Raw genomic sequence first — 25,158 nt, forward strand, 5'->3', positions numbered from 1 at the left:
ATAACATTAAGGTTGTAAACTGATCGGCATGGGAGACACCGCCAAGTGTCTACTCTCTTGTAAAATACTCTGCCACACTCAGGCCTTTGAGTGGCACTTGTGGTTTTGGACTCCTCCAGTTCTATAATGAAATTCCTGACCACCGTTACCACTTGGATTACTTTCCTAATGAGGCACATGTACCATGCTGGTGCATAACATCTACTCACAGAAATCAGATTACTGCAACTAAGGGGAACATCCTCTTTCATCTCTGGGGATTATTCACTCAAGAGCCACAGCACAAGAGTTCCAGTCATACCCCCAAATGCTATGGCATTTCCCTGGCCGCACTGGAAAATAAGGGCCCTCCTCTCTTCCAAACCTAGGATAGCACTTACCATTCATGTATTGAAACAAATAACATCAAAGCACTGATTTTAAGTTTACCTTATGTCTCTTATCTGAGGATGACAAATCATTTTTGTGGTAAGAAAAATAGTAAGTTGCTTTGACATCCATCTTAAGTGAATCAGGTCTGAACTGCTGACTTGCTGCCTGGCATCAAAGTTGCTGAAGATCTTAAAGGATGAAATATACACAAAGACTGCTGACAGTCTTCTGTATTAAAAAAACACTTCTGTATGTTCTTTAAAAATATACATCCCTTCTAAATGATTGCCTGTTTGTCAAAGATCCCATTTAAACTGTGGAATATCCCCAAACAGCCTTTTAAAAGCAAGACTGGGATGGAGTGAGAAGTAGAAAAAAAAACATGAAAAAAATGATAAAAATAATCATTGACTGATGGAATATCCCAAGTTGGAAGGGCCCACCATCCAGCCAGTTCTTTACCCAGCAATTTTTTCACTCCTATCATCTAGATCTACTTTAGATGTTCTATAGCTGCAATGATGCAGTATGACAGAGGCACGGATAGACACAGAGATTACATACTCATCAGCACAGCATGCAGAATGCTCACCTTGTTGAGGACATCCCGCTGACACCCCAGGTAGAGATGAGGCAGAATCCTGGTTGGGCCAATGTTAGAGACTGGTAGACAGGGTTGAGAAATGCAAGTAGGGACAAGCGTGGATTTTCCTTCGCAGAGACCAGGGAAAGAGCTGGAGAATTCAGCAAATCCACCTGTGAGAGGCACAGTTCGTATATTATTGACATGCATCAGTGCCCATACCAATTCTCAAAAAGCAGTACTTTTTGTATGAGACAGAGAGGCACAAAGGGCCAGCAGCCTTAACAGAGGAACTTGTACAGCTATATGCAAACCTCATCCATAGGTACCATGAGTATGCACAACCATCCATTAGAATGCAAGGCCTGGCTTTGTATTCCCACGCTGGTTGGCAAGTTTATAATATTATCTCTTAATGATCAGAGTTTTTTATGCTTCTTCCCTCTTTAAATGGTATGTAGAATTGAGACTTTTAGAAGAAAACAAAACACAATACCTGCAACACAAAAAGCACAAGCACTTTTGCCTTTCTGCCCCAGCAAACTATTTTCTGAAGAACTATTTCTCACGTATTAGGTCTATAATTGGGCTATGCTTAGGAGGTATTGTGTTTACTCAACTGGTAAGAGCACCAGCATGTGGTCATTAACATTTGCTTTTAGACACTGCATAATTATTTCCTATGCTGATTAAAAAATTAATATACCCAGCACACACTGCAAGGAACTTCATGCTTCAAAACCGCACCAAGCCAAGTATTCTCCGTCAAATGAGTGGGAGTTGAAGCAGGAGGGGACTACAGGAGAAGATTATATCATCAGCCATGGATTTCCCTGGCAAATCATGAGTCTCTGCATACCCCTGACTGCTAGGTGGTTCTTCCTTTCCACTAGTTAAGGTATTAGGCCCTATCCATACTACAACTCCACAACATTTTCATTATCATTTCTCACCTCTACATTAAACCACCACATTAAACTAAACTGGAATGACTGATAATACATTTAAATCCTGTGATGGCAATGGCCATCATAGAAGCTTTCAGGTGGCAGAATGGCACCACTGGTGTGAAACATGTTCACCATAGAGGAGACCAAGGGGAGATCTCATGGCAGCCTGCAGCTTCCTCATGATGGGAGCAGATCTATTTTCTATGATCCTCCTGGAAGCTATATTAAGGCATACAGAAGAGAGTTGTTATGAGATAAACAGCATGGCTTCAACAAAGACAGGTCCTATCTGACCAACCCTGTTGCTATGATAGTATAACTGTCAATGGACAAGGGATGAGCCACTTCAGTAAGGCTTTTGACACAGTCCCAGGCTGCATCAAAAGAAACGCATTCAGCAGGTTGTTGGAGGGGATCCTACTCCTCTACTAGTGAGACCTCATCTGAAGTACTGCGTCCAGATATAGAGTCCTCAGTACAGGAAAGATATGGATCTGTTAGAGCGCACCCAGAGGAGGGCCATAAAAATGATCCAAGGGATGGAACACCCCTCTTATGAGGACAGGCTGAGAGAGCTGGGGCTGTTCAGCCTGGAGAAGAGAAGGCTCCAGGGAGACTTGATAGTGGCCTTTCAGTTTCTAAAGAGGGGCTACAAGAAAGAAGGGGACAGACTCTTTAGCAGGGTCTGTGGTAACAGGACAAGTAAAGATACCTTCAAACTAAAAGAGAGGAGATTTAGAGTGTTGTTTCTTAGAATAAGGGTGTTGAAGCACCGGAACAGGTTACTCAGAGAGGTGGTGGAAGCCCCATCCTTGGAGACATTGAAGGTCAGGCTGGACAAGGCTCTGAGAACCTGATGCAGCTGTAGATGTTCCTGTTCACTGCAAGGGAGTTGGACTAGATGACCTTTAAAGGTCCCTTCCAACTCAAAGGATTCTATGACAATGGCAGGTCCTAAGGGAACAGCATGGACCTGAATCAGGGGAGGGCCAAGTATGGCATTAGGAAAAGGTTCTTCACCAGAAGGTGGTCAGGCCCTGGAACAGGCTCCCTATGGCAGTGGTCACTGCCCCAAACCGAGGGAGTTCGAGAAGCATTTGGACAGTGCTCTCAGCCATTGAGTTTGGGTGGTAACATGTGGAGCCAGGAGTTGGAGTCCATGATCCTTGTTGGTCAGCTTGGCATGTTCTATGGTTCTGTGATTCTAAAAAGCAAGGCAGAGCCTACTGCAGACACAAATGTGTAACACACAGCTGAAGTTGTGTTTCTTTTTCTAGCTTTGCCAGGTTCCTGTGGCAAAAACTGTATTATATATCTGTGCTATCAACTGGGCTTCAACCAGCCCTACTCACAGCTGAAGAACAAAACTAGAATGAGACTTCCAGCAACCAATCTAAGCTTTGACTAAATATTTTCTCTCAGAAATGTGGCTGGCTTTTTACAAACTAGCTGAATCCAAAGTTCAATCCCATACAGAATTTAGTCTAAAGAACAGCACGCAGCTGTTCAGCTCAGCAGTTACAGGCTTTTTTTTTTTTTTTTTTTGGCAGTTTTTACCATGTAACAGCCAGTTGGTAAGGATCAGGCACAAATGCAAGTCGAAGTTCCCAGCTATTTTCTCTGATTAAAAGCATAGAGACAAGTGGAACTCTAAGTGAAGGAAGAGTAATTAAGTGTAGAACAAGACACATTTTTACCATCAAGGAAGCACAGTATTAATGTATTAAAGTCCCAGGGATGACCAATGATGCTTTTTAGGAGCTGAACTGTGAGCTGCTTTTTCATGCCAGAGAAGAGAGAGCCCCACACCCTACAGAGCAAACAAAAGAACAGGACTGGGACCTAGTTAGATAAAAGAAAGCTCAAAAGCACAGGTCCAAGTACAGCAATCTGAAGGTTCAAAGGCCAGTAGGTAAATGCAACAGCTGTACCATCCTGCGTTACAGCTCCATCTTCCATTCCTGGCTGTGTAATCCATGAACAGTACTTCTGTGATCTGATGTTACAAGCACTAGTCTGTTAAAAAATACACATGTATATGCTTTCTCTTCCCTGTCATTTTTAAATGTGTTTATTTCTTGCTGAAGTTAGTTTCAGCCAGGTTAATGAGTTAAATGGGCTTACAGGAGTGTTTCACAATCCAGTGCGAGGTGGGCAGGAGAAACTCCCAGCTGGGAAATAGGTCAGGCAACATGAGATATGGTTGGACTTAGGCATGGGCTGGGTACACTGGAAGATACCAGCCCAAGGCACTGCCTACCACAAACCATCATCGTAAACTGAAGTAAATATGCTAGGAACATTGTAAAAGTTTGGCTCTGACATTTTTAATTCTTGTTAGCAGGCTTCCTCCTTATTTTACAACCTCTCTGCTCAGTAGCACAGATACTGCTTGTTTAATATATTAATCACGTGACAAAAAGTTCCCAAAACTTGCAAATTCTCTGATGTATAGCATAATAATTTCCCTCTGCTGCCCTACCAGCAGCTTACAAGATTTCATATCAACAGAAATTTGGCAAGATCTGGCATCCTACTCTATTGCCATGGTTCTGCAAAGTGCTGACTAGAGACTTCCTCTGATTAATGGCGCTGCAGTTTCCTAACCTTATACACGTGTTACAGTTTTAATCATCAAGGTATGATTGTTAAAGGAATCTCAATATCTGAAGCTTTGGCTCCCTTCTCAGCCAGGTCGGGAAAGAAAACAGGAACAAAACCAGAAGAGATGAAAAGATTTTAGCAGACTTCAACAATGTAAGTTACTCTTTCTTATATATTCATTGCATAAAACCTTGTATAAATAAATCTCCTAATTAGCATCACCAGCAGAAGGAAAAGGAGAGGAAAAGACAACGGGATCAGGTGGCAACACATGATGGCCAGAGAACTTCTGTTGATTTGGGAACTACTACCTTCCATTAACGGAATGGAACCCATCCAGATACTTAGAACTGTTTAGTTTAACTACCATTAGAGAAGAATTCTAAACGGATAAAGAGAAATAATCACAAGTATTTATATCTGTTTTATTTTACATGGAAACAGACGAGGAGCACTCCACAAAGCTGCCAGTTGCCACACTGTAGTTGCAAAGACAGTAGCTATGAAATCTAATAGGGATGGTTTGCAAATGAAAGGATAATTAACCCTCCGTTCCTTTTTATTTTTTTCTTTCAAACACTTTTAATACAGAGTTGTGAAGTACAAATAATATTTCATGGTTTTATCCAATACTCAATAAAACCATTCAAGATAAATACAAACATAACGAGATATGACACACAGGGGAAAAGGGAATACGCTTCTTTGGTTTATTACATGCTAAGCTGCTTTTTCCCTGCCCTCATTTTCATTCTTCCCACACACTGGTTCCATCTTTTGGTGGAAGTGTGGCTTCACCTATCAAAATTTAACTGCTTCAGGACACATTCAACAAGAGATTCTCAATTCAAAATAACTAAACAAATAGATAAATAAAGTTGATGTGAGGGAGCATTGCTCTGCCAGAAGGGAGAAAGGCAGTAAGAGGGACCTGGTTAGACTGCATTGACAGGCCAAGGCCAAATGGGGAGAGTTACAACAGGGCCAAGTGTTCGGTACTCTGTATTTTTAAAACAACCCCAGCACCCTATCAGGCATTGGGGCAGGAGTGGCTGGAAAGCTGCTGAATGGAAAGGGACCTTGGTGATGCTCATGGACAGTCAAGCGGAATATAGTAGCAAGTGTGCCCAGGTGGCCAAGAAGGCAGTGGCATTCCTGGCTTGTATCAGAAATGCGCTTGTTGGTGAGCAGGATAGGGAAGCATCCTGCCTGTACTCAGCATTGGTGAGGCCCCACCTGGAAGTACTGTTCAGTTTTGGGCACCTCAGTACAGAAGGGACATTGAGGTGCTGGAGCAAGTCCAAAGAAGGGCAACAAGGCTTGTGAAGGTTTGGGGAACATACCCTACGAGGAGTGACTGAAGGAACCGGGGCTGTTTAGTCTGGGGAAGAGGAGGCTGAGGGGAGACCTTATTGTTCCTTTCAATACCTGAAAAGGTGATATGCAGAGAGAAATGGGACTGGTCTCTTCTCACCGTGGTGAAGGATGAGGGAAAGTGACCGCCTTCAAGTTGACACCAGAGGAGGTGTGCATTTTCATCATTCCCATCAACACACATTTCATTCTCACACTAACACAAGTTGGCTTTATGACACTGCGGCTGGTCCAATAAAATTTCATCTGCCGTTATGCAGATCAGCTCACTGGTGCTTACACAACATACTATAGTAACCAGGCTGTTGGTCTCATGTAATAACTAGCAAATAATTCTGCCAAATGTGCCTGTTACAGTAACATTCATCTCCCCCATCCACACATATTACTTCCTTTGCATACATATAGAATATATCACAGATGATCTCTCATACATTCATCCTTTGCCTCAATCTACATGTTATTTCAATGATACAGAAAAATAAATCAGAAGATAACCCTAACATCCTGCCTTCAAAATTACTGTTTCAGCCACCAGTCATGGCAGAGTTCCACTTTCCATTGATTGAACAGGTTTTCCAATCAAGCAACTAGGGGGACTGCAGAGCTGTTATATGGTGGATTCTCATCTGGCTATCATAGCTGGAGCTCCAAGACTCCTCTTGCATCACTGGAACCCATGTGGTACTGCTGCTTTGTTCTGCTGGAAATTCAGTGCAGCTTGACCTGAAGTTACTTTTCAGAGGGAGACACTAATTTGAAGCTGTCCACTCCACTGCAGCCTTGCTCATTTCCATAGGGCTTACAAGAACTTCCATTATTTTTCCAATTTAATTACTCCTTTTGTAAAGCCTTATTGAAGCTGACCAACAAGCTTAAAACATCTTTTGTTGGTGACAGCGGAAAGACAGACAACATGGCAGTGACTGTGAGGTTGGTATGAGTTAATCTTTGCGCCAAAAAGAGCCTACAAAATGTTCTATACAACGTTCCAGTAGGTCCAGCTGTCCCTGCAGCACAGACAGATCTCATCTCTTGCTTCTGTTGCAAAGATGAAAAGCACACGTCTGTTTTTACAGGTCACGGAGCTTGCAGAAAAAGCCTAATGACCATGTACACTGGTAACAGAGAAAATATTGACGTTACTCTTAAATGCCATCCAAATTAGGCACTTCTTTTTCATTCCCTTTTGGATTCCAACAGTTCAAATTACACCAAAGAGAGACACTGGATTTCTTCAATGAACTTCAATGAACTTAAAAGCAGACTAGAAACCACCTCCCTCCTGTTCTCACAAGATCCTGTCTGCCAGTTCATCAGCGTTACCACTGTCAAGCTGCTATTTTGAAGTAGTAAAGTAGTGGGGAGTGGAAAAGGTTTAAAACCCAAGTGATGAGTCAAAAACCAAAGATAACATGCACAACGTAGGAGAGTTGCAAAAAAGAGATTTTAGAGCCTTCTTATTTGGCAGAAGATTCCACTACCTTATTTTAATCCAGAATCTACTTCTTCATTACAGGCAGTAATCATAAATTTTATACAGTGATATACTAATAAATAAATTAGTAATATCACAAAATTTGCAACTACCTCTGCAATATAATTTAGATCAACTTTAAGTAAGCCTTTCCAAACTTCCACATACAACAAGGTACGGAATGGAGCATACTCAGTGTTCAGCTGCCTTGTCCCCGACTCCTACCCCATAGCAATCTGGAAGTTGATTCTGTTCATACTGATCAGTGCCAGGAACAAAACATGTATAATGTTGCTGAAAACGATGCAGAAATCAAACACAAACAGAACTGTAGCAAAAACAGAAAGTGTACAAAACACAAATGTGTAAGAGCCTGTGATCTGATTAACATCAAAACTTAACACGTTCACAGTCGTGTTCCCACTGCACGTTAAAATATTTACCTAAAAGCCGCACTACAGATTTCTCCCCTGCCATAATGAGTAGAAGATGTAAGCTCTCTGACTCAGTTTTAGGAATCTCCAGTGTTTCCACGCTGTTTAAACGAGCTGCAGAGCTCTGCAGACCATCTCAATTCCTGCATTCCAGCTCAGCTGGCAGGGCTGCTTGCCATTTTCCATTACACAAGCTGGGGCTGCAGAGCCCTACCAGCAGCACGGCAATCACAATGGACAGTACTCCTCCTCCACACCTCCCTTCCAGTTCCCTCTCATCAGTCGCATGCACTTTGTTCAGTAGACTCAAGTTTCACCCTCAGAAAACTTATTATTATTATAGCAGTGTTTAGAAAGTGGCTCTGTTGCACTAAGTGTTTTACAAGCACGGTAGTGAAGGGAGTTCTTTGCCCCAAGTGTTTTTGCCTTTGGTAAGAGAAGGTTAATAGGCAGGTTAAGCAAACAAGGCTGAGGGTACATGAACAGAGCCAGCCCCATCCTCCCACCCAGGTAGCATGTAGCAGCAGGAGAGTCACACTAGCAGCAAGCAAGGGGAACAGACTGGACACTCACAGTTGACCCTTCTGCCTTTAAAAGAAAAAATAAATCCCAGTCATGATTGCAGTCAATTAAGTTTCACAAACACCCAGAGGTATCCCAAACAAAAGCCAAGTTAACAAGTTATTCTTGGGTTTGAGAAATGTTATGAGAGTTTCATGCTAGTCAAACTTTGCTCTCTTACAAGATAGCAAAAGAATACACATATGAAAGTAATAAACCCTACGCCCATTTTTCAAGTGCTTAAAACAATCACAGCACTAAGCTAACACTCAAAGCTTCATTTTAAGTACACGAGGGTTGAGAGAATATTAGCAGAGGAGCAGCGGTAGCCAAGGGTACTAATTTTTCTATATTCATAGAGGGAATACTGCATCAGGTCTGCAAGATTTCTGCCTTTTTCATTAGACTTGCTTCTAATGGCATTAACAGAGTACAAGGAAACCTGACAGCCCTTCTTCCTCTGAAGGTCAGCAGGATATTTAACTGCTTGTGCTCTCTGTTATTATTCCAACGTGCAAATAACTTGAATATGTTAATGACCACTATATGGGAATGTGCTCTTCAAGGAATGTTCCAAAGACTTGCTCACAACCTGAGCCACAACCAAAGATTATTATAAACTCCAATTCCAAATGTTAGAAATGTACCTGATGCAGAAACTGCAACTATCTCATGCCATCTTTTAGTTCACACAAGGTACCCTCCTCCCTGGCATGTGGGGCTGCAGAAGGAGGGAGAAAAGCTCAGCTTTTCAACTCTGCTCGCTTCAAGAGATGGAAATTACTAACCCTGCATATAAAAAGAACATCACAGAATCACAGAATTATCAAGGTTGGAAAAGACCTAGAGGATCATCTAGTCCAACCATTACCATTACCATCCTTAAGATTTCCTTCTCCTCTGCCACAAGACAGTTTTCCTAGTGAGAAAGCAGGGAGAGAACACTGTGCTCTTTTCCACTTAGCTCTGTTTTAGGTAAGTAGAGAAAATACTATGGTACACATACCCTGGAGATACTGACATTAATGCATTAGGACTCCTTCGCATCAACTTATGATTTCAAATATTTTTAAGAAAAATGCCAGCATAAACAGAACTGTAGAAGAGCTCTTTGATTTGTTTCCTTCTCCACATCCTGCATGCAAGTCTACCACTTTGTACACATAGTGTTAGTAAGGGACAGACAGGTCACGGGGAAACAGTGATTTAGGGTTTCAACTAAAACACTGCTTACAACAGTCCCTGGCTAATCTCTTAGTATTTTGTTTCCAGGACCTTTGCCCAGTCTCACTGAACTCATTCTGTTTGTGTTTTCATACTCACGCATTTATGATTCCATTCATTGACCACTGTATGTCACCAGCATTCATTGCTGAATGCAAAATTAATAACTAATGCCTTTCTGCTTATCATAGCAGCTTTGTGCTCTGTAAAAACTTATCAGAGAGGTCTTGTGAAAGCAAAATCCATCAAATCATTTAATTGCTCACAGATTTCAAAAGAAGAACTGTAGCAGAGATTAGCAGACAACTCACCTCTTGAATTTCTATTGCCATTCAACGCCAACTCTTTTATGGGGTGATGACACCCACACCCAACGGAGGTTTTGGAATGGTGATGTACAGCTCCCTGACTCTGTGAGTCACATATGAGCCTTCACACTGCCCACCTAGAAAACCTGCTATTCTTTGCTACTGATTCGTACAACTACAAAAATAACTCACGTAGTAAGCACTAAAGTCTGCAGAAATACATGGACTCCTTTTCAAGACATCTCCCATTTGACTTGGGTGTGAGACCAAGACAGTATTTAGGCATACACAATCCTGATTACATCTGCACATCAGGTCTATACTATTTAATAAGGCATGAATCCAGAGAAATGCAATCATATACGTAACTATATCACAGGTAGATCCAGAAGCTCACAAAGGGCTTCTAAGTCTGTTTAACTCTCCTTTTCACACACACCTTATAATCTGGTGCCTTACTTATACAACATTTCTGTATGGGCTGTTCTTAGTGGCACTCAGCACTGGGGTACAGCAAATCTAAGTGGCAAATCAATGACAAAAAAAAAAAAAAGAATATGTTTTTCATACTTTGCTGGCAAAATATGCTAATCTTGCAGCAGGAAACTCCTACATAGTTCAGTGAAACTCTTTCAGTGATACTAAATTACCTGTAATGGTTATCTCACCCCTCTTAGACATTTATCATTGTTCCACATCCACCTGAATGCATTAATCATTGCTTTAAGTTTTAGTTTAGAGTAAGCAGAGTGTTTTTGTGTTAGGCTATCATAATATTTAATCTTAGGTTGGAAATACAGAAAGGTAAGAATTTCCGCTTCGTTGTTGTTTTTTTTGTTGGTTTTTTTTTTGTGAGGGTGGGAGGGGGGAAGGTAAGAAGGTCAGAAGTCCTATTTAGAGTAAGTTTTTTTACACACAAACATACATGCCCTTAAGTATCTCCACTTCACTCTCATCAAAGGCATCTGTCATTAAGATATTTGTACCTGCACAAGTAGGAACAAATAAGGATAAGAGAAGGGAAGAGCAAATGTTTTAGGAAAACAGAACGTGAATGTTTTCCACTGGCAAAGTGGAATAGGATTTAAACAAGACTTTTGCTGTTTCCCACCTTAATAATGCTAATTCATCAAGGGAGTCAGTAATCCCTCTCAGCTGTTTCTGCAGAGCAAGCAGAAACATCACAAAAATACTGTAACTAGGACCAGGACTCCATAAAACTAAATCCAGTTCTTAAATTTTGTTAAGATTGCCACATCTCCATGTTTAGGACTTATTTAACCCAGCAGAGTAGATGCAGTGATGCAAGTAGGTTAAGCCTTCAGTACGCACATTTCAGTATTTTGCGTACAGTTGAAAAGTAAGAATCAAAACAAATATTTAAATTCCTGAGAACGTTCCTCACCAGATTATTTTTATGAGGTTAGATCAGAAGCTTAAACTAATTGGTAGGGGGTCCCCTGAGGTCTTTACATCAGTTATTTCAATGGAAAACTACCTTCAGGGTTGAATGTAACTTCACACAAAACCTAAATAGATAATAACAATAATAAAAAAAACTTACTGCATGCCCAGTAACGGGGGGAGGAGGCAGGAAGGAATGGAGGAATTTCAGAAATTTATTAATTGCTGCTTATTCAACAACAAAAAATATTTTCCTACGACATAATATTTATTTATGGTCACTGTTTTAAATAAAACTAATCAAGTAGCTTAGGGAAAACTGGAGTACAAAGGTTTTTTTCTTTTTACATAGTACACTGACCCCTACTCTCATTACAAGCAATAAATGTTTATGAGCATTGGTCATCAGGTCACTGAAACAACACGTTTTATTTAGTTTTCTATCCACATATCAAGAAACTCCAAGCAGCACTGTACAACCTAGAATCTAGCACTTCCTCCTTCACCCCATACACCAAAAGGTCTCTTCTGTTTGTTTTAAGTAGCTAGTTTTTTAATGGATATCAAAGGAAAAGAAGGGAAAAAAAAGACACCGAAAGCTACTTTATTACCCAAGGATTAAAGCCAGAACAAAAACACTGTTACAGAAGAAAAACTACTGTCACTTCATCCTGTTATATTACGTTAGTTACTTTACTACAGAGTCATCTTAGCTGGTTTTATTTCCTTGAACAAGCATTCAGCTGTAATAAATCAGTAGTAAACACTGTCTTTACATTTTTCTTTTTTTCCTCTCCTCTATCATCAGCTCATCAGAGTTTCAGCGATCTGCTGTTTCTACACTTATAAACACCCCCTTCACCATCTCTTTAACCAGAAAGGAAACTCAGATCTAATCCTTGTAAAGAAACATGTACTTGAGACAAATCGTCTCAACACATTTCAAATAAAAATAAGGAGACCTTTAACGTAATAGACCTCTTCCCTCCCTCTAATATCCAAACAAACCTCTACCAGCTGAATGTGGCTAAATTCACCTCTGCTAGCTAACAGATAACAGACAGTATAATCTTCTACGTGCCTTTAGTTGCATTTTCAGTTTGAACAGATAATCACCATGAACTAGATATAAGGGAAAAAAGTTTGTATAGTATTATTTTGAGATGCATGACTGGAGCTTGCCCAGACTATGCACTGGGGAGCTGCAACACACTCCTTTTCTGGTATTATCCCTTTCTACAGAAGCCACTGTGTAAGGACGGAGACACTATGACCATCTTCTTCATTGGACCCAGCAGGGGATGACCAAACTAGTGTTTCATGACACTAATCTACAGAGGTACAGAAGAAGAAGAAAGGCAAGTTTTAGGATGATCTGCTCTGCTTTAGGGCGTAATCCTTATTGATTAGAGCTGATTTTTTTCCCACTACCCACATTTTTTTTATGTGGATAGTCTATAAGATTGCGTATATAACAATATATAACAATAAGATTCTTTATTTTTCTTTTTTTCTTTTTCCCTCCTTATTCAAGAGCTTTTTTTCTCATGGTAATCATACCTGAAAGCAGATATACAGAGATGAAATTCTTCTCCAGTTTGCCCAGGAGCACAGTAAGAAAGCAGTCAGGTGATAGAGAGGTCACATCTTTAGAGCTTTGGTCATATACTACCACTTCCTGCTTGCAATCAATTTCAATCTGAAAAATACGTAATTGAGAATAAGACAAGGAGGAAGAAGATGATTTTAAAAAGCACCACATTATCATCTTCATGGAGTCAGGCTAAGTCCTGTATGTTTGCTATGCAGCATTTCAGATACATAGGTTTCATACACGGCTGGATGCACACCGATTTGTATTATTAGCAAGTTATTTTTTATTCCTGATCAAGTGTACCTCCTTTGAGAGTTTTTGTATTGATTATTTGCTCTAAGTTGAAGCATACACTCCAAATGTCAACCATTAGATAACTTTATATCACCTGTAAATGCTTTACCTTCAGCTAGGTTTATTTTTTTCAAACAATAACAAATGAGTTTTTTTAAAAAAAGAAGATCCAATCTCATTTTCTGCTTCAGTATTTTACATTTATAAATACAAAAGAGACCTTAAGCTGCCTATGGCCACAGACGTTTCAGCTATCAATAGGAGTTTGTGTATAAAACACACACTTTTAATACGTGAAAGCAAGAACACAGTACATATATCATTTCTGTCATCCAAAGTATTTGAAACAAGTACTAATAGATTAAAGACATTAAAAAAAAAAAAAACACAACACCACTAGATAGTTATCATGTTTAAACAGCTTAGTTATTTTCTTTTCACTCATAACTCTATTTAAAAACCCATCAAACTATTCACATTGAAAGCACTTTAAATGGGAAGCAAGAGCCAGGATTGACAGAGCTACAGTTTCTTTCTGAACTGTATGACCTCCTGCTAGCAATCCCCACCACCACGGGCCCTTAAGAATCCTTCAAGGTTTAGAATGTGAATGTTTGCTGCATTCATTGCATACATTTAAGGGACTGTAATCTACACGATTTACAAGAACCCTGAAAATATTGTTTGTCGTTAATTTTAAGATTCCTACACGTTAATTTGTCATTCAGAGGAGAGCACTTCTATTAAGTATACCAAAGACAAACTTAGTGTTAGCTGACAGTACGTCAAATCTAGCAGTCTTTGTAAAGCTCAACCTCCCCATTTTTTTCTTTATTTTTTTTTTTTTTTTTTTCAAACTAAAATGCCTAAGGTGAAATAAGTTGCTCTCTGGGCATGTTTTTAAACAAATAGAAAGAATAACAGGAAAATGCCCCCTACCTTGTGTTTTGCTGAATGCTGAATGAGCTCTGTAATCAAAACTTTGTCCTGCTGCAGCCTCCACTTCATAAGCTTCAAACAGTTGATATTAATGGTATCCAAGATGTGGGACGTATTGTATTCCACAAAGGGGCGGCTGTCAATCAGCAGCAATTTTTCAGTACCACTCTCCAGCAAAGCCACCAACTTCTCGGCGACAATGATTTGAGTGCTGATCATCTCATCGGCCATGACAACAATGAGGCCTCTTTCACCACCTCCCTCTCTAATTTGCTGCGATGATGTAATGGCTGTGTACTCAAAGGCTTAGCCACAGCATTGTACTAGAAGTGTATGAGGTCATGCTGGTAGTGACTGGCAAAAGAAAAGTTAAACCCATTTTCAGAAAGAGCTCTTCAGCTGAATGTCTCCTCCTGCTTCCAGTTGATGTGCCTTTACAAAGGGCTCATTCCACAGAGCAACCCTTCACATCTGATTCATCAGGAGATGACTGGAGTAGCCATTGCACAATTCACACAAAAGATGCTTTCTGGCTGCCGCTGCATTACATCATTCTTTACCTTTGCTCCCAACCATCATCTTTACACTGGACTGAGTGCCTGCAAGAAGGGGAAGATAAAAAAAAAAACAACGCATAAACCAGATGAGGTTATGAAGCGTGCAGAACAAAATGTTCACCGTTGAGGCTAACTGCACAGCAGTCTGTACCACATCATAAATACACTCCTGAAAAGTTCCCCTCTGCTGAATATTCCAAACATCTGAGAGTGAGAATTTGCAACTACAGTGTTTGAATCCATTCCAACAATCTTGCCTGCACAATTATGTTATATTTCAGACAACAAACCCTGCCTTAATTGCAGACTTTTGTTGCCACTAGCTCTCCCTCTTCATCAGACTTGTTAGAATGTAATTAAGAGTCACTACCCTAAATCTGTTATTCCTTTCAATAGCAGAATGGATTAGATGCACTTCAGCATTTCGCCCTTTAAGTAAGAAGTTATTAAAAACTTACATTTTTAAAATGTAATGCTTTGGAAAGCATTTTGCAAACCAGCAGTGCAAATCTGAAAACTGAGTACAAAGGAAAGGACAAGCTTACATCCACATTTCTCCTCTGAGAATATAGTTGAAGAAAAACCAGAAAAGTAAGACGCTGCATCAGGACATGTGCATTTTATTTGAATTAATCTCCAAACTTGCAACAGAGGCCTTTTTAAACACACTGCTGCAAGGTATGGTACTGAGGACTGTCTCTGGCTCTTATGGAGCCCATGGGATCATTACGTGAAGTGAATTTTTCACACATTCTAATAATAACCAAAGCAAACTATAGTTTTGTGAAATTAGATCCTCACCACTCCAACCAAAATGGCATCAGCTGTACAGCGGTAAATAGACTACCTGAGTTGTTCCATCATCTAATAGTAGTACTGACTTCTGCTGTACAATCTCCCAAGATATACTTAGATGGAAAAGGTCTCTGTAGGAATACACCCGAGGAACAGCCACCACAGTGGCTTACCTTCCAGTTCAGTGTGTTTTGTGCTGCAACTATAGAGCCTATAGAAAGCAGATGCCACCCATCTTTCCTCTCAGTTCAGCAGCACTTGGTTTCTCAATGTAATGATGCACGTTTATGTACGGCCATCTATATAAAGCTACAAACTGCAGCTCCAAAGCACAAGCCCCTCATCCAGCTGCCTCAGCTCCAACAAAAGGAGACAGCCAGGTGTGCTGGCTTTTTCAGCTGAGGCAGTGGTACTCGCATATTGGAGCCTTTACACCAAAGCACTAGCCTGGCAAGAACTCCTCACCTCATCAGCATGGCAGCTTGGTTTGGTATGAACAATCTGGGCTCAAGCCAGAGCCAGCTAAAGCCAAGAAACAACATTTACTCAAGTTTGTGTGTTTCACACCATAACATTCCCTCCTTAGGAAGTGATTTTAGGTCAGCAAAACTATGCAACACCTCTCACACAAGAAAGCAGATGCTCCAGAACTCATATGTCAACAGCAGCCCACGCTATCTAGCCTGAGACCCAAGCAGTCTTTCTACCTGTGCCTTCTGCTGGCTGTTACAAAGCAAAGGAACTCAACAAAGTCGAATCACAAAGATAAAAATCTGATTCACTGACACTCTTCTGACACATTTGCAAACTGTAGCACATCAGGAAGAGACATTTTCCTGGATTCCTAATGCACATCCAAGTACATAATGAAGATTTTTTTAAAACAAATTTTATATATGCAGATTCTTATATTCTCACTGTAACAGGCTCAGCTGAGAGTTTCTGCACTTTATTTGTACTGTTGGCTTATCATTTCACTTGAAAATGATTTCCTTCATTTTAATTTTTACTAGGAGTCCCATTATGGCAACAGACAACTGTGTTTAGCAGGTACAAACTTGAGATCAGCAGATACTTTATTAATCAGAGATAATATATAAACCTACATGTATGAATTCCCAAATGAATTAAGTTTATAAAAAGTAAAATACTTCACCTTTCACAATGAACAAATTTTGAACAGGAATATTACAACAAACTTAATTCCGTGTTTCAGCAAACACAGTTTTATGTACCCATATAAGAAAAACATGAGGTTTCACATACACAACCATGAGGTTCACAGAACGTGATAATCTAAATGCTATGACTACTACTATATAGCATCAATAATGATTTTAAGCTTGTTCGAATAAACGGGAGCAAACGGGAGCACATAGCAAGGAAAAGTATATTGTTTTCACCTACAAAATATATTGGAAAATTTACTATCCAAAGCCTTAATTAAACCTATTAATACCTTCTATCTTTACAACTTGATTGGAAAGTTTGCTTCTCCTCAAAGAGCAGCCATTATTTACTAGCCTCAGGCTCTTTGTAAACAGGCTGAAAGGTATCAAAAGATTGCACTACTATGCAGGGGGGAACAAAAAAATGAAGCTTCATAGTTGAATTTTAATTTTAAGGAAAGAAAGAAAAAACATTCTGCATTTTTTTGTTTCTCTTAACATGTCCTGTCATGAGTTGTGAATCTCTTTCTCTCTTACTCTTTTTTTTACCCTGGGGGAGATGTTTATTGCATCAGAAGCTGCCAGATACTAAACCCACTGAAATTAATGAAAACTTTTCCACTGGCGATAGTGGGAATTGGCTGTAGCTCTTCTGCGAGCTAGACAGTTTGTTCATGAACTAGACAGTTTGTTTTGATGGGTAAAATGCTGACTTAAAGTGACAAAAGGAAAATAAAGTAGCTGAGGCTCTAGAAACCACAGAATATCAAAATGGAGGCTATTAGAAACATGTAATCTGTAATTTGTGACTTTCATCTTGGGTATATTCTTTATCTCCTAAGCTCTTTTTGCTTGCTGTCACACCCTTCCCTCTCAGATGATAATTTCAGTTTGTTTCAGAAATCCCTTAAAAGAACTCAAGTGCATATGGAGGCCAGTGATGAGTGGTGCCCCAGGGGTGTGCCCTGGGATGGGTGCTCTTCAACATCTGTATCACAGTCAGTGACCGAGTGCACCCTCAGATTTGCTGATGACACTAAGGTGAATGGTGCAGTTGATACAACAGAAGAAAGGGATGCTATCCAGAGGGACATGGACAGGCTTGAGAAGTGGGCCCATGTGAACCTAAGGGGGTTCAACAAGGCCAAGGGCAAGGTACAGCACTTGAGTTAGGGCAATCCCATGTTAAGTATACACACTGGTAGAAGAACTCATTAAGAGCAGCCCTGCCAAGAAGGACTTGTGTATTCTGACGGATGATGCAAGTCTTATACAAGCCAATAGTGTACAATCTGAGCTTGAAAGGAAAACTGCATACTGGGTTGCATCAGAAGAGGGGTGGCCAGAAGGGCAAGGGAGGTGACTGTGCACCCCTGCTCTGCCCTCATAAGGCCCCACCTGCATTACTGCATCCAAGCCTGGGGCTCCCAGAGCTAGAATAATGTAGAGCTGCTGGAGCATGTCCAGAGTAGGGTGACAAAGATTATCAGCGGACTGGAGCACCTCTTCTACAAAGAAAAGTTGAGGGAGCTGGCCTTGTTCAACCTGGAGAAGGTTCCACTGAGATCTCACTGTGTCCCTCCAGTACTTAAAGGGAGCTTACAAACAGGAGGGAGACCAACTTTTTAGGATAGTAATATGACAAGGGGCAACGGTTTTAAAGTAAAACAGGAGAGGTTTAGTATAGATGTTAGGAAGAGATTTTCCTCAGCAGGGTGATGAGACCCTGGAGCAGAATATCCAGAGAAGCTGTGGATGCCCCATCTCTGGAGCTGTTCAAGGCCAGGTTGGATAAGGCCTTGGGCAACCTGATCTAATGGATGGCAATCCTGCCCATGGCAGGAAGGTTAGAACTAGATGATCATTAAGGTCCCTCCTGACCTACACCATTCCATCACTTTATCATAATATGATTACTAGGAAAAAGAATACCTTTCTTAATGAAAGTGGACTATCAGTTAAAAGTCCTCTCGAATAACACTATTACTTTAATATTTAGCAATGTATTAACACAGTGGAAAGCTTCTCTGCCCATGGCTTGAAAGTAATAAACTTAACAGTAATGGCATCTCAAATTACTGTGGCTGATAAAAATGTTGTTCCTCTCCTGCCCAACAGAGCTGATCCTGTCAAAACTATTTCAGTTATAGGTTTTTGCTCTTTCCATTTCTGGGACTATCAGACTTTTGGACTCCTCCTTTGGACCTATCTAAACAAGAGAAACTGGCGGTCTCCTGTTTTAGGTAAACACTAGAGATCTCCTCCCTTTCCTGGCAAGTGCTTTTATCATCCAGCTGTTAAGAGGTGTTGAAATATCTGTTTCATTTCAATCACTGTTTGTAAAAAGGTCAAATTCAATTTCTCAACTGTTTTCTTTCTGCGTTCTACTTGTGATTTAGATTGCAATGGTATGTATTGTCAACATGGTTTCATTGGATTATGCAATGTAGTGCCCTGGCCATAATGTGGCTAATCTTCAAACTAGAAAACCAACTTGGTCACAGGATGTCCTACACTGAAATCAGCTTTGAGAAAAAGTGAAACATAGCCCAGCTATGAGAATACTGAATGAAGTCACCCATATACACATCAGTGATACTGCATGGCTTCTTCCTCATTCAGATGGACTGAGGTATACGGCACTGTTTCTTACCTCTTCTAAAGAAGAAAATGAAACCTTTAGCTCACTCTAAAGCAAGAGACAGCTCCATGCTTGCTCAATATCTTTACAAATATCTCTACAATATTCTTTCCTATAATCAGATTAATTTTTGTATTTCTTAAAACAGACATCAACACAAAAAGAAAATCAAAAGCTGAACCAGGACACGGAGATATGAGTTTCTAAACTGCAGTATACATGCCACTGTGCGCACATCAGCTGTTCCCTAAGGAATACATGGTTTCAGTTTTACTGAGCAGAGAGGTGCCAGTGGTTCAATAGCTGGTACCCCTACAAGCAACACCATTCACTGCGTACAATACGGAGCAAATAGGTCCACACAACCTCTCACATCAGAGAGAAATTCTCAGTCTAGGGGTCACAGGAATTAATTCCCACTCACAAGACATTTTTCTCCCAACATCTCAGCAATGCCTCAGCACTCCCTTACCAGTCTCAGAAAGATGGAAATAAAAGAAAAGATGCTTGTCACTTAAGCTTCTAGAGGCTGAGTGAACATCAAGGACAGGGAAAGATCATGCTTGAAACAGAAAGTGTTTATGGAGCATAATGGAAATAAGATTGCTAGTAGAAGTAAGGGATGGAAATACTTCCCATGAATTCACCAAACATGCTCATAGAATCCAAAAGCCAACAACTGAGACATCCAGAGATGGAGACAGAAAGGAAATCAGTTTCCCAAGAGTAAGGCACATAAATACACCTCCAGCTTAGATTTTTAAGTTCTTTGGTTCTACGTCTATTGCTTCATGACATTTTCAGAGACAGCACACTCAGAGAACTAGCTGAAGCAAGATAAATAGAATTTCCATGTAGAAAACAGTGAGCTATTGCTTTTTATACAAGTGATAGAAATAAGTTAATCTGTTCTTCTGAAAAGAATACGAAAGGAAGAAAAGACAGAACACCACCACATGTTGGTGACCTACTCAACATATTCCACAAATACATGCAATGCTTTGGCACAGATTATTCATATGTCATCACCAACTCAAAACAATGAGCCAGATTATCATCATCTGCACTTACCGAAGAAGCCAACCAGTTTGACATTCATTGTGGAATAATAAACATTTATCTCATGTTATAGCAAGGAAGCCTGACTGACAAAATATCAGAATCATGAGAAGTGTCAAAACATGCTGTTGATACGTTACATCATTCTGTTCAACAGCTCAAACACTGTATGCAGGGACTCTTCTCCACCCATACAAGCACAAAACTCTAGTACAATATACTTTTTCCACTGCAGATTGACATCATGTAGTTGTGTGACATCTAGGAGAAAAGCTTAGCTAATTCACTTCAACGAAATGCTATAATGTGTAACATTTTATTTTTCCTGTCATCCAGGACACTAGACAACCAGGAAAACTTTCAATGGATTTTATAAGATTATTCCCTCATATGGCATCTTAGTCAGCTCAACCAAAAATTCTGGAATGCTTTCACTGCAGTCTGTAATTCATTACTGTCTCATGTCAAAAGTAACTATTCACCTACCCTTGAGTCAAGTTCTGAATGGGCTGAAGAGGACAAAGAGTGGTCTGCATACAAAGGCTGGCAGAAGGAAACACCTAAAAGAGGAAGAAAAAGATCCTTATTACAAGTCCAAAAATGGAAATCGTACTTTGTGTGGTCATTTGCTGTAGAAATCCCCTCAACTCAAAAATCTAGGTGAGATCTCTAAACTGCTAGCACTAACGTAAAAGGGAAAGCAAGCGTCTCTACAAGCATTAAAAAGTGAAGACTCTTAAAAGTAGTTAAAAACAACACAAAAAACCAAAACAGAAAGACAATTCACAGTAGCCTTAGAAAAAAAAGTGACATCTCTGCTAGATAACTGATTTGTAACTAGCTTTCATAGGTGATGAATTTGCATGAATTCAAGCAAATTCACAAAATCTCGCTCAGTATGCAACAGTGGAGATTGCTGTCAGTCCGATTCTAGCTGTATTTTGAATGAGCAAAGTCTAATAAAACAAAACATCTCCATTAGTTAACACCATCTCCCCATACACTAATAAGCCAGCACTGGAATATGGTAACAATGATGTCACCAATTGTTTCATGTTGTGATAGCCAGACAAACTCCATGAAAAGCACTTGTTGTTCCTACAGGAACAAACTGAATTACAACCTTCACACGAGGAAGTAAAAATAAACACATTAGTGCCAATTCCAAACTGTTTCCTGGCCAGCTAAGCAAGACTCAAATAATTACTACCAAGAGATGACAACCTTGTTTAATCACTGCAATATGAACCACGCTAACAAACTATTGCCAAGCACTGACATATTATGAAACCCAGGAGTGGCTTTCAAGCACATAGCAAATGATATCACAACTGTGCAGAGCCACTGCTGCACAGGGCAAAGCATGTTATAAAAGCTGGTGAACAGATTCTAAACCAGTGTCACCTTGCAGGGAAAGAAGCTACAAGAAGCACCTTGCTGTCTTCAGGTACCTGCTCTAAAAACCTTGCCAAGGCAAACAGCAGAACACTGAGCCAGGGCCCTCTAGGCAGGTGACTGAATCTTGCTGCCCAACCTCTGGCTGGATGAGATACACACCATGAGAGGGACCTACATGCTAACTACCACCTCTAGCAATAATAGAATACTTTTCCCCTCTTTATTGAACAGAAAAAAATCAGGAATTTAAAGCAGCCCCCAAATCCCTCATTTCACCACACGGAAGAATTAATTATGAAGAGCAGATGAGAAAGAAGTATGCACTTCATTTCAATGTATTTTACTGGAATGAGGTGTCATACTTTTAGAACACTACCCACTCATGATTGAAGACTGAGCTGCTGCAAGTTCAGCCATAAGCATTAAGTATATTTGGAAATTCCCTGGCAGTGCTGTTAAAGGAACAGACATTTCCTGTAATTTTCGGAAACATTTTATATCTCCCCTCCTCCTTCTTAGCCTTGGTGGTAAGGGGGGAGGGAAAGAGAGGCTGCTGTATTACAATTGAATGAAATATGAATGAACCACCCAAGTTTAAAGGGAAAACTTCAATTATTTGTGTTTAAGAGAGAGTTTAAAAAGAAGTCTTTCATCGTTTAGAGGTGAGGATTTTTTTCTGCTGACTTTAGGAAAAGAAATCTACATCCTTTAACTTAGGGTGAATTACCTGCCTTTTGACTTAATTCTGACAAGCATGGTCCTCCAGGCCTTATTTAAATACCTTTCTTTCTTTTCCAGAATTAGAAGTGTAAGGCTTTTTTTTTCCCTTTCTTGCTCAGGGCCTTCCCTAAGCTGCAGCTGAACGAACCCAACCAGTTTAGTCATAAGGAGTGTTCTTCCCACAGCTAGAGCGGCAGCCCTCCAAAAAACAGCCAACAGCCAAGACTGAGCACTCAAGCACCACAGCATCCTTCTAAGGACCTCAGTACCTCTCCTTCCCTGAAGCATCTAGCATAAAACCTGTTAGTCTGTTCAGCAAGTGCTAGCAAGGTTTAAAACTCAGCTGCTTTATTCTGTATAGTCTGAACAGGTCCAACTGAAAGCTATGTGAGTGATAGTTTACAGATTGTACTCAAGCTCGGAAGACAGTCACCTATTCTTACAAATCACACCATGAGCTCTACCTGGCTCCTGTGCACAGGATCCATCATTTAGCTGTAGCAGCTGGCAATTTCCACACCTGCTGGTGTGAGAGCAGCTGAATTTTAGCAGGCAATTCAAAGATTCAAACTCAACCCCTTAAAGAGTTAAACTGCTTTTTGAACCTTCACTGTTTCCTTACTCTTTGTTTATAGCAGCCACTCCCATAACAAGGTTTCCATCTCCTACACCACCTGCGTGCCCTGAATCACTGACAGCATCTCCTGCATCTACACAAACTAACATAAGCAGTGATGCTGTACTTTACTAAGAAGAATATTTGAATGGGTGCCCTGAAAAGTAGTGCTAAATAAACATCAAGCCTAGCAGTTCTAGAAGTTCTTGCTATTTCCTTAAAAAGCTTTCTGTAAGGGAAGATAAGATAGGACCTCTGAGCCTTCACATAATGGTTAGCCTTAAAGTTTAATGCTTTTTATCTAGCAGAGGCTTTAAAGGGGAGATGCTCCAACAGAGGCGATTAACTAAGGTAGACCTGTAAACAAAGGAACCAAAATAAAAATCCCAATTCTGATCTGCAAAGTGGTCACTCTACAACAAAGAGTGAAGATAGATCTGAAGCCTCCATACAAGCACCAGGACAGATTACAGGCAGAGGATAATGATTGCATTTTATTAGGGAAACAAATCAGAATAGCTCCTGGGCAAGGCAGGGGCAAGTTTCTTACAACAGACTTTTTAATGACGCTTCCTTAAAACCAAATGACTAAAGCTCACAGTGAGTCAACCTCCTGTAAAGACAAGAGCCATGTAAACTGCTTTTATGGTAAGCTATGGGTTAAAACGCAATGGCCTTTCACCCATTTGAGGAAATGACACCAGTTCTCCCGGAAGGCAACATGCGCATTCAACCCCTTCACATCGGGGCATGAGAAAGTTTGGAAGGAATTTTTTTATTTATTTATTTTTTTAACTGTCAACATTAATACTTTGTTTCTTCCTGCTTGTGCCTGAGAATGCCTGCATGTCCTGTCAGCGGGGTAGAGAAGCATCTACCAGTTTACAAAGCTTACCTAATCAGTGTTAAAACTATCCTCAAATTCACACCAAAAATCACCGCAAGCTCAACTTAATATTTTACACAATGCTTGCTATATAGGGATAAAAACACAGAAAAGAACCCTTTGACATGTACCACAGCAGCCACATGCTTGTGGCTCCCAATGGGAAGCCACTGGAAAGGATGCTGGGCCCCACAAAACATCTAAACGAATGTGAGCCGAGCCCCATGCAGTAAAGAAGATCAGCTTAACCAGGTTTCTCCCTGAGAGCATAGGATGACAGCGCACAGCCAGCATGGCAGAACAGTTTCCAGCCATGAGTACTTGGCAGCAATGAGGCCTTCTCAGTGCCCACAGGCTGTGTGGATCAGGAAAGGGTGAAGCCAGACAAGGAGTAACACAGAACTGCAGGGAGGTGCAGAAAACAAAACTAGACATGGATGGGAACCAAGCTGATTGCCACAGTGTAATTCTGATAGCAACACTGGCAACATAACATGGGATGAAGCAGCCCAGTTCAAAAGCAAAAGCATAACTGATGGCAGTTCGCTGGGTCATCTCGCACATCATGTGTTCTGGTAGTTCCTTCCCAAGGGATCCTAAGCATTTCTGTGAATTTGAGTCATGCTGTAACAGGGCCTGCAGCAGTGCCAAGGCCACAATTCTTGCACAGTAACTGTATGACTGAAAAAAAAAGGAAGCCATACTGATCTTTACAGTGGAAGGAGAAAGCAAAAGGTGACTTACATTGCTGAGCTGCACCTCTTTTACCTTTATAAATACTACACCTTTTAAGAAGAAGGAAAAAAGTGGTACCACCATCAAACACATTAATCCCCTTTATGAGCTTCTGACAAAATGTGAATTAAAAATCAGAATTAAGAGGGACTAGGATTTTAAAATTGAAAATTGCAAATGCTTTCAATACTAAACAAGGCAAAGAAACTGTTGCTATCATCTGATTTAGGTCTTCATCAAGAAACGTTCTGCAGCAGCCTTGCTTGGCCTCCTACAGGATTCTGAACAGCAGAGAAAAACAAAAATGATTCACTGAAGTTGTATCTGTATTATACTGTTTGAAATGTGCTTACGTGCAAGTACAGTTCCATACAAACATATAAACAACATTTTATATTTACCCAGAATGTCTAGAGGTGCTTTGTTTTATAAAGTCCTTCAAGTAGTAAACTGAAAAGAACTGA

At 40.3% G+C, this 25,158-nt stretch overlaps 1 protein-coding gene across 10 annotated transcripts in view; it reads right to left on the minus strand.

Annotated features, from left to right (window-relative positions):
• DUSP16 (dual specificity phosphatase 16) overlaps positions 1-25,158 on the minus strand; it is a 60,131-nt gene that overhangs the window by 11,247 nt on the left and 23,726 nt on the right. For 7 of the 10 annotated variants that reach the window (XM_015870850.2, XM_015870908.2, XM_015870844.2 and 4 more), the window contains 4 exons: positions 20,826-20,899; positions 14,119-14,717; positions 12,852-12,990; positions 965-1,128 (listed from right to left, as the gene is read on the minus strand). In XM_015870850.2, the coding sequence (XP_015726336.1) occupies positions 965-1,128; positions 12,852-12,990; positions 14,119-14,349 (534 nt within the window). In that variant the 5' untranslated portion in view covers positions 14,350-14,717; positions 20,826-20,899. Of the gene's footprint in view, positions 1-964; positions 1,129-12,851; positions 12,991-14,118; positions 14,718-20,821; positions 20,900-25,158 lie in introns of all 10 variants that reach the window. The other 3 variants (XM_015870857.2, XM_015870885.2, XM_015870895.2) reach the window with 2 other exon arrangements.

This window comes from Coturnix japonica, chromosome 1, assembly GCF_001577835.2.
Source record: "Coturnix japonica isolate 7356 chromosome 1, Coturnix japonica 2.1, whole genome shotgun sequence".
NCBI classification, from domain to species: Eukaryota; Metazoa; Chordata; class Aves; order Galliformes; family Phasianidae; genus Coturnix; species Coturnix japonica.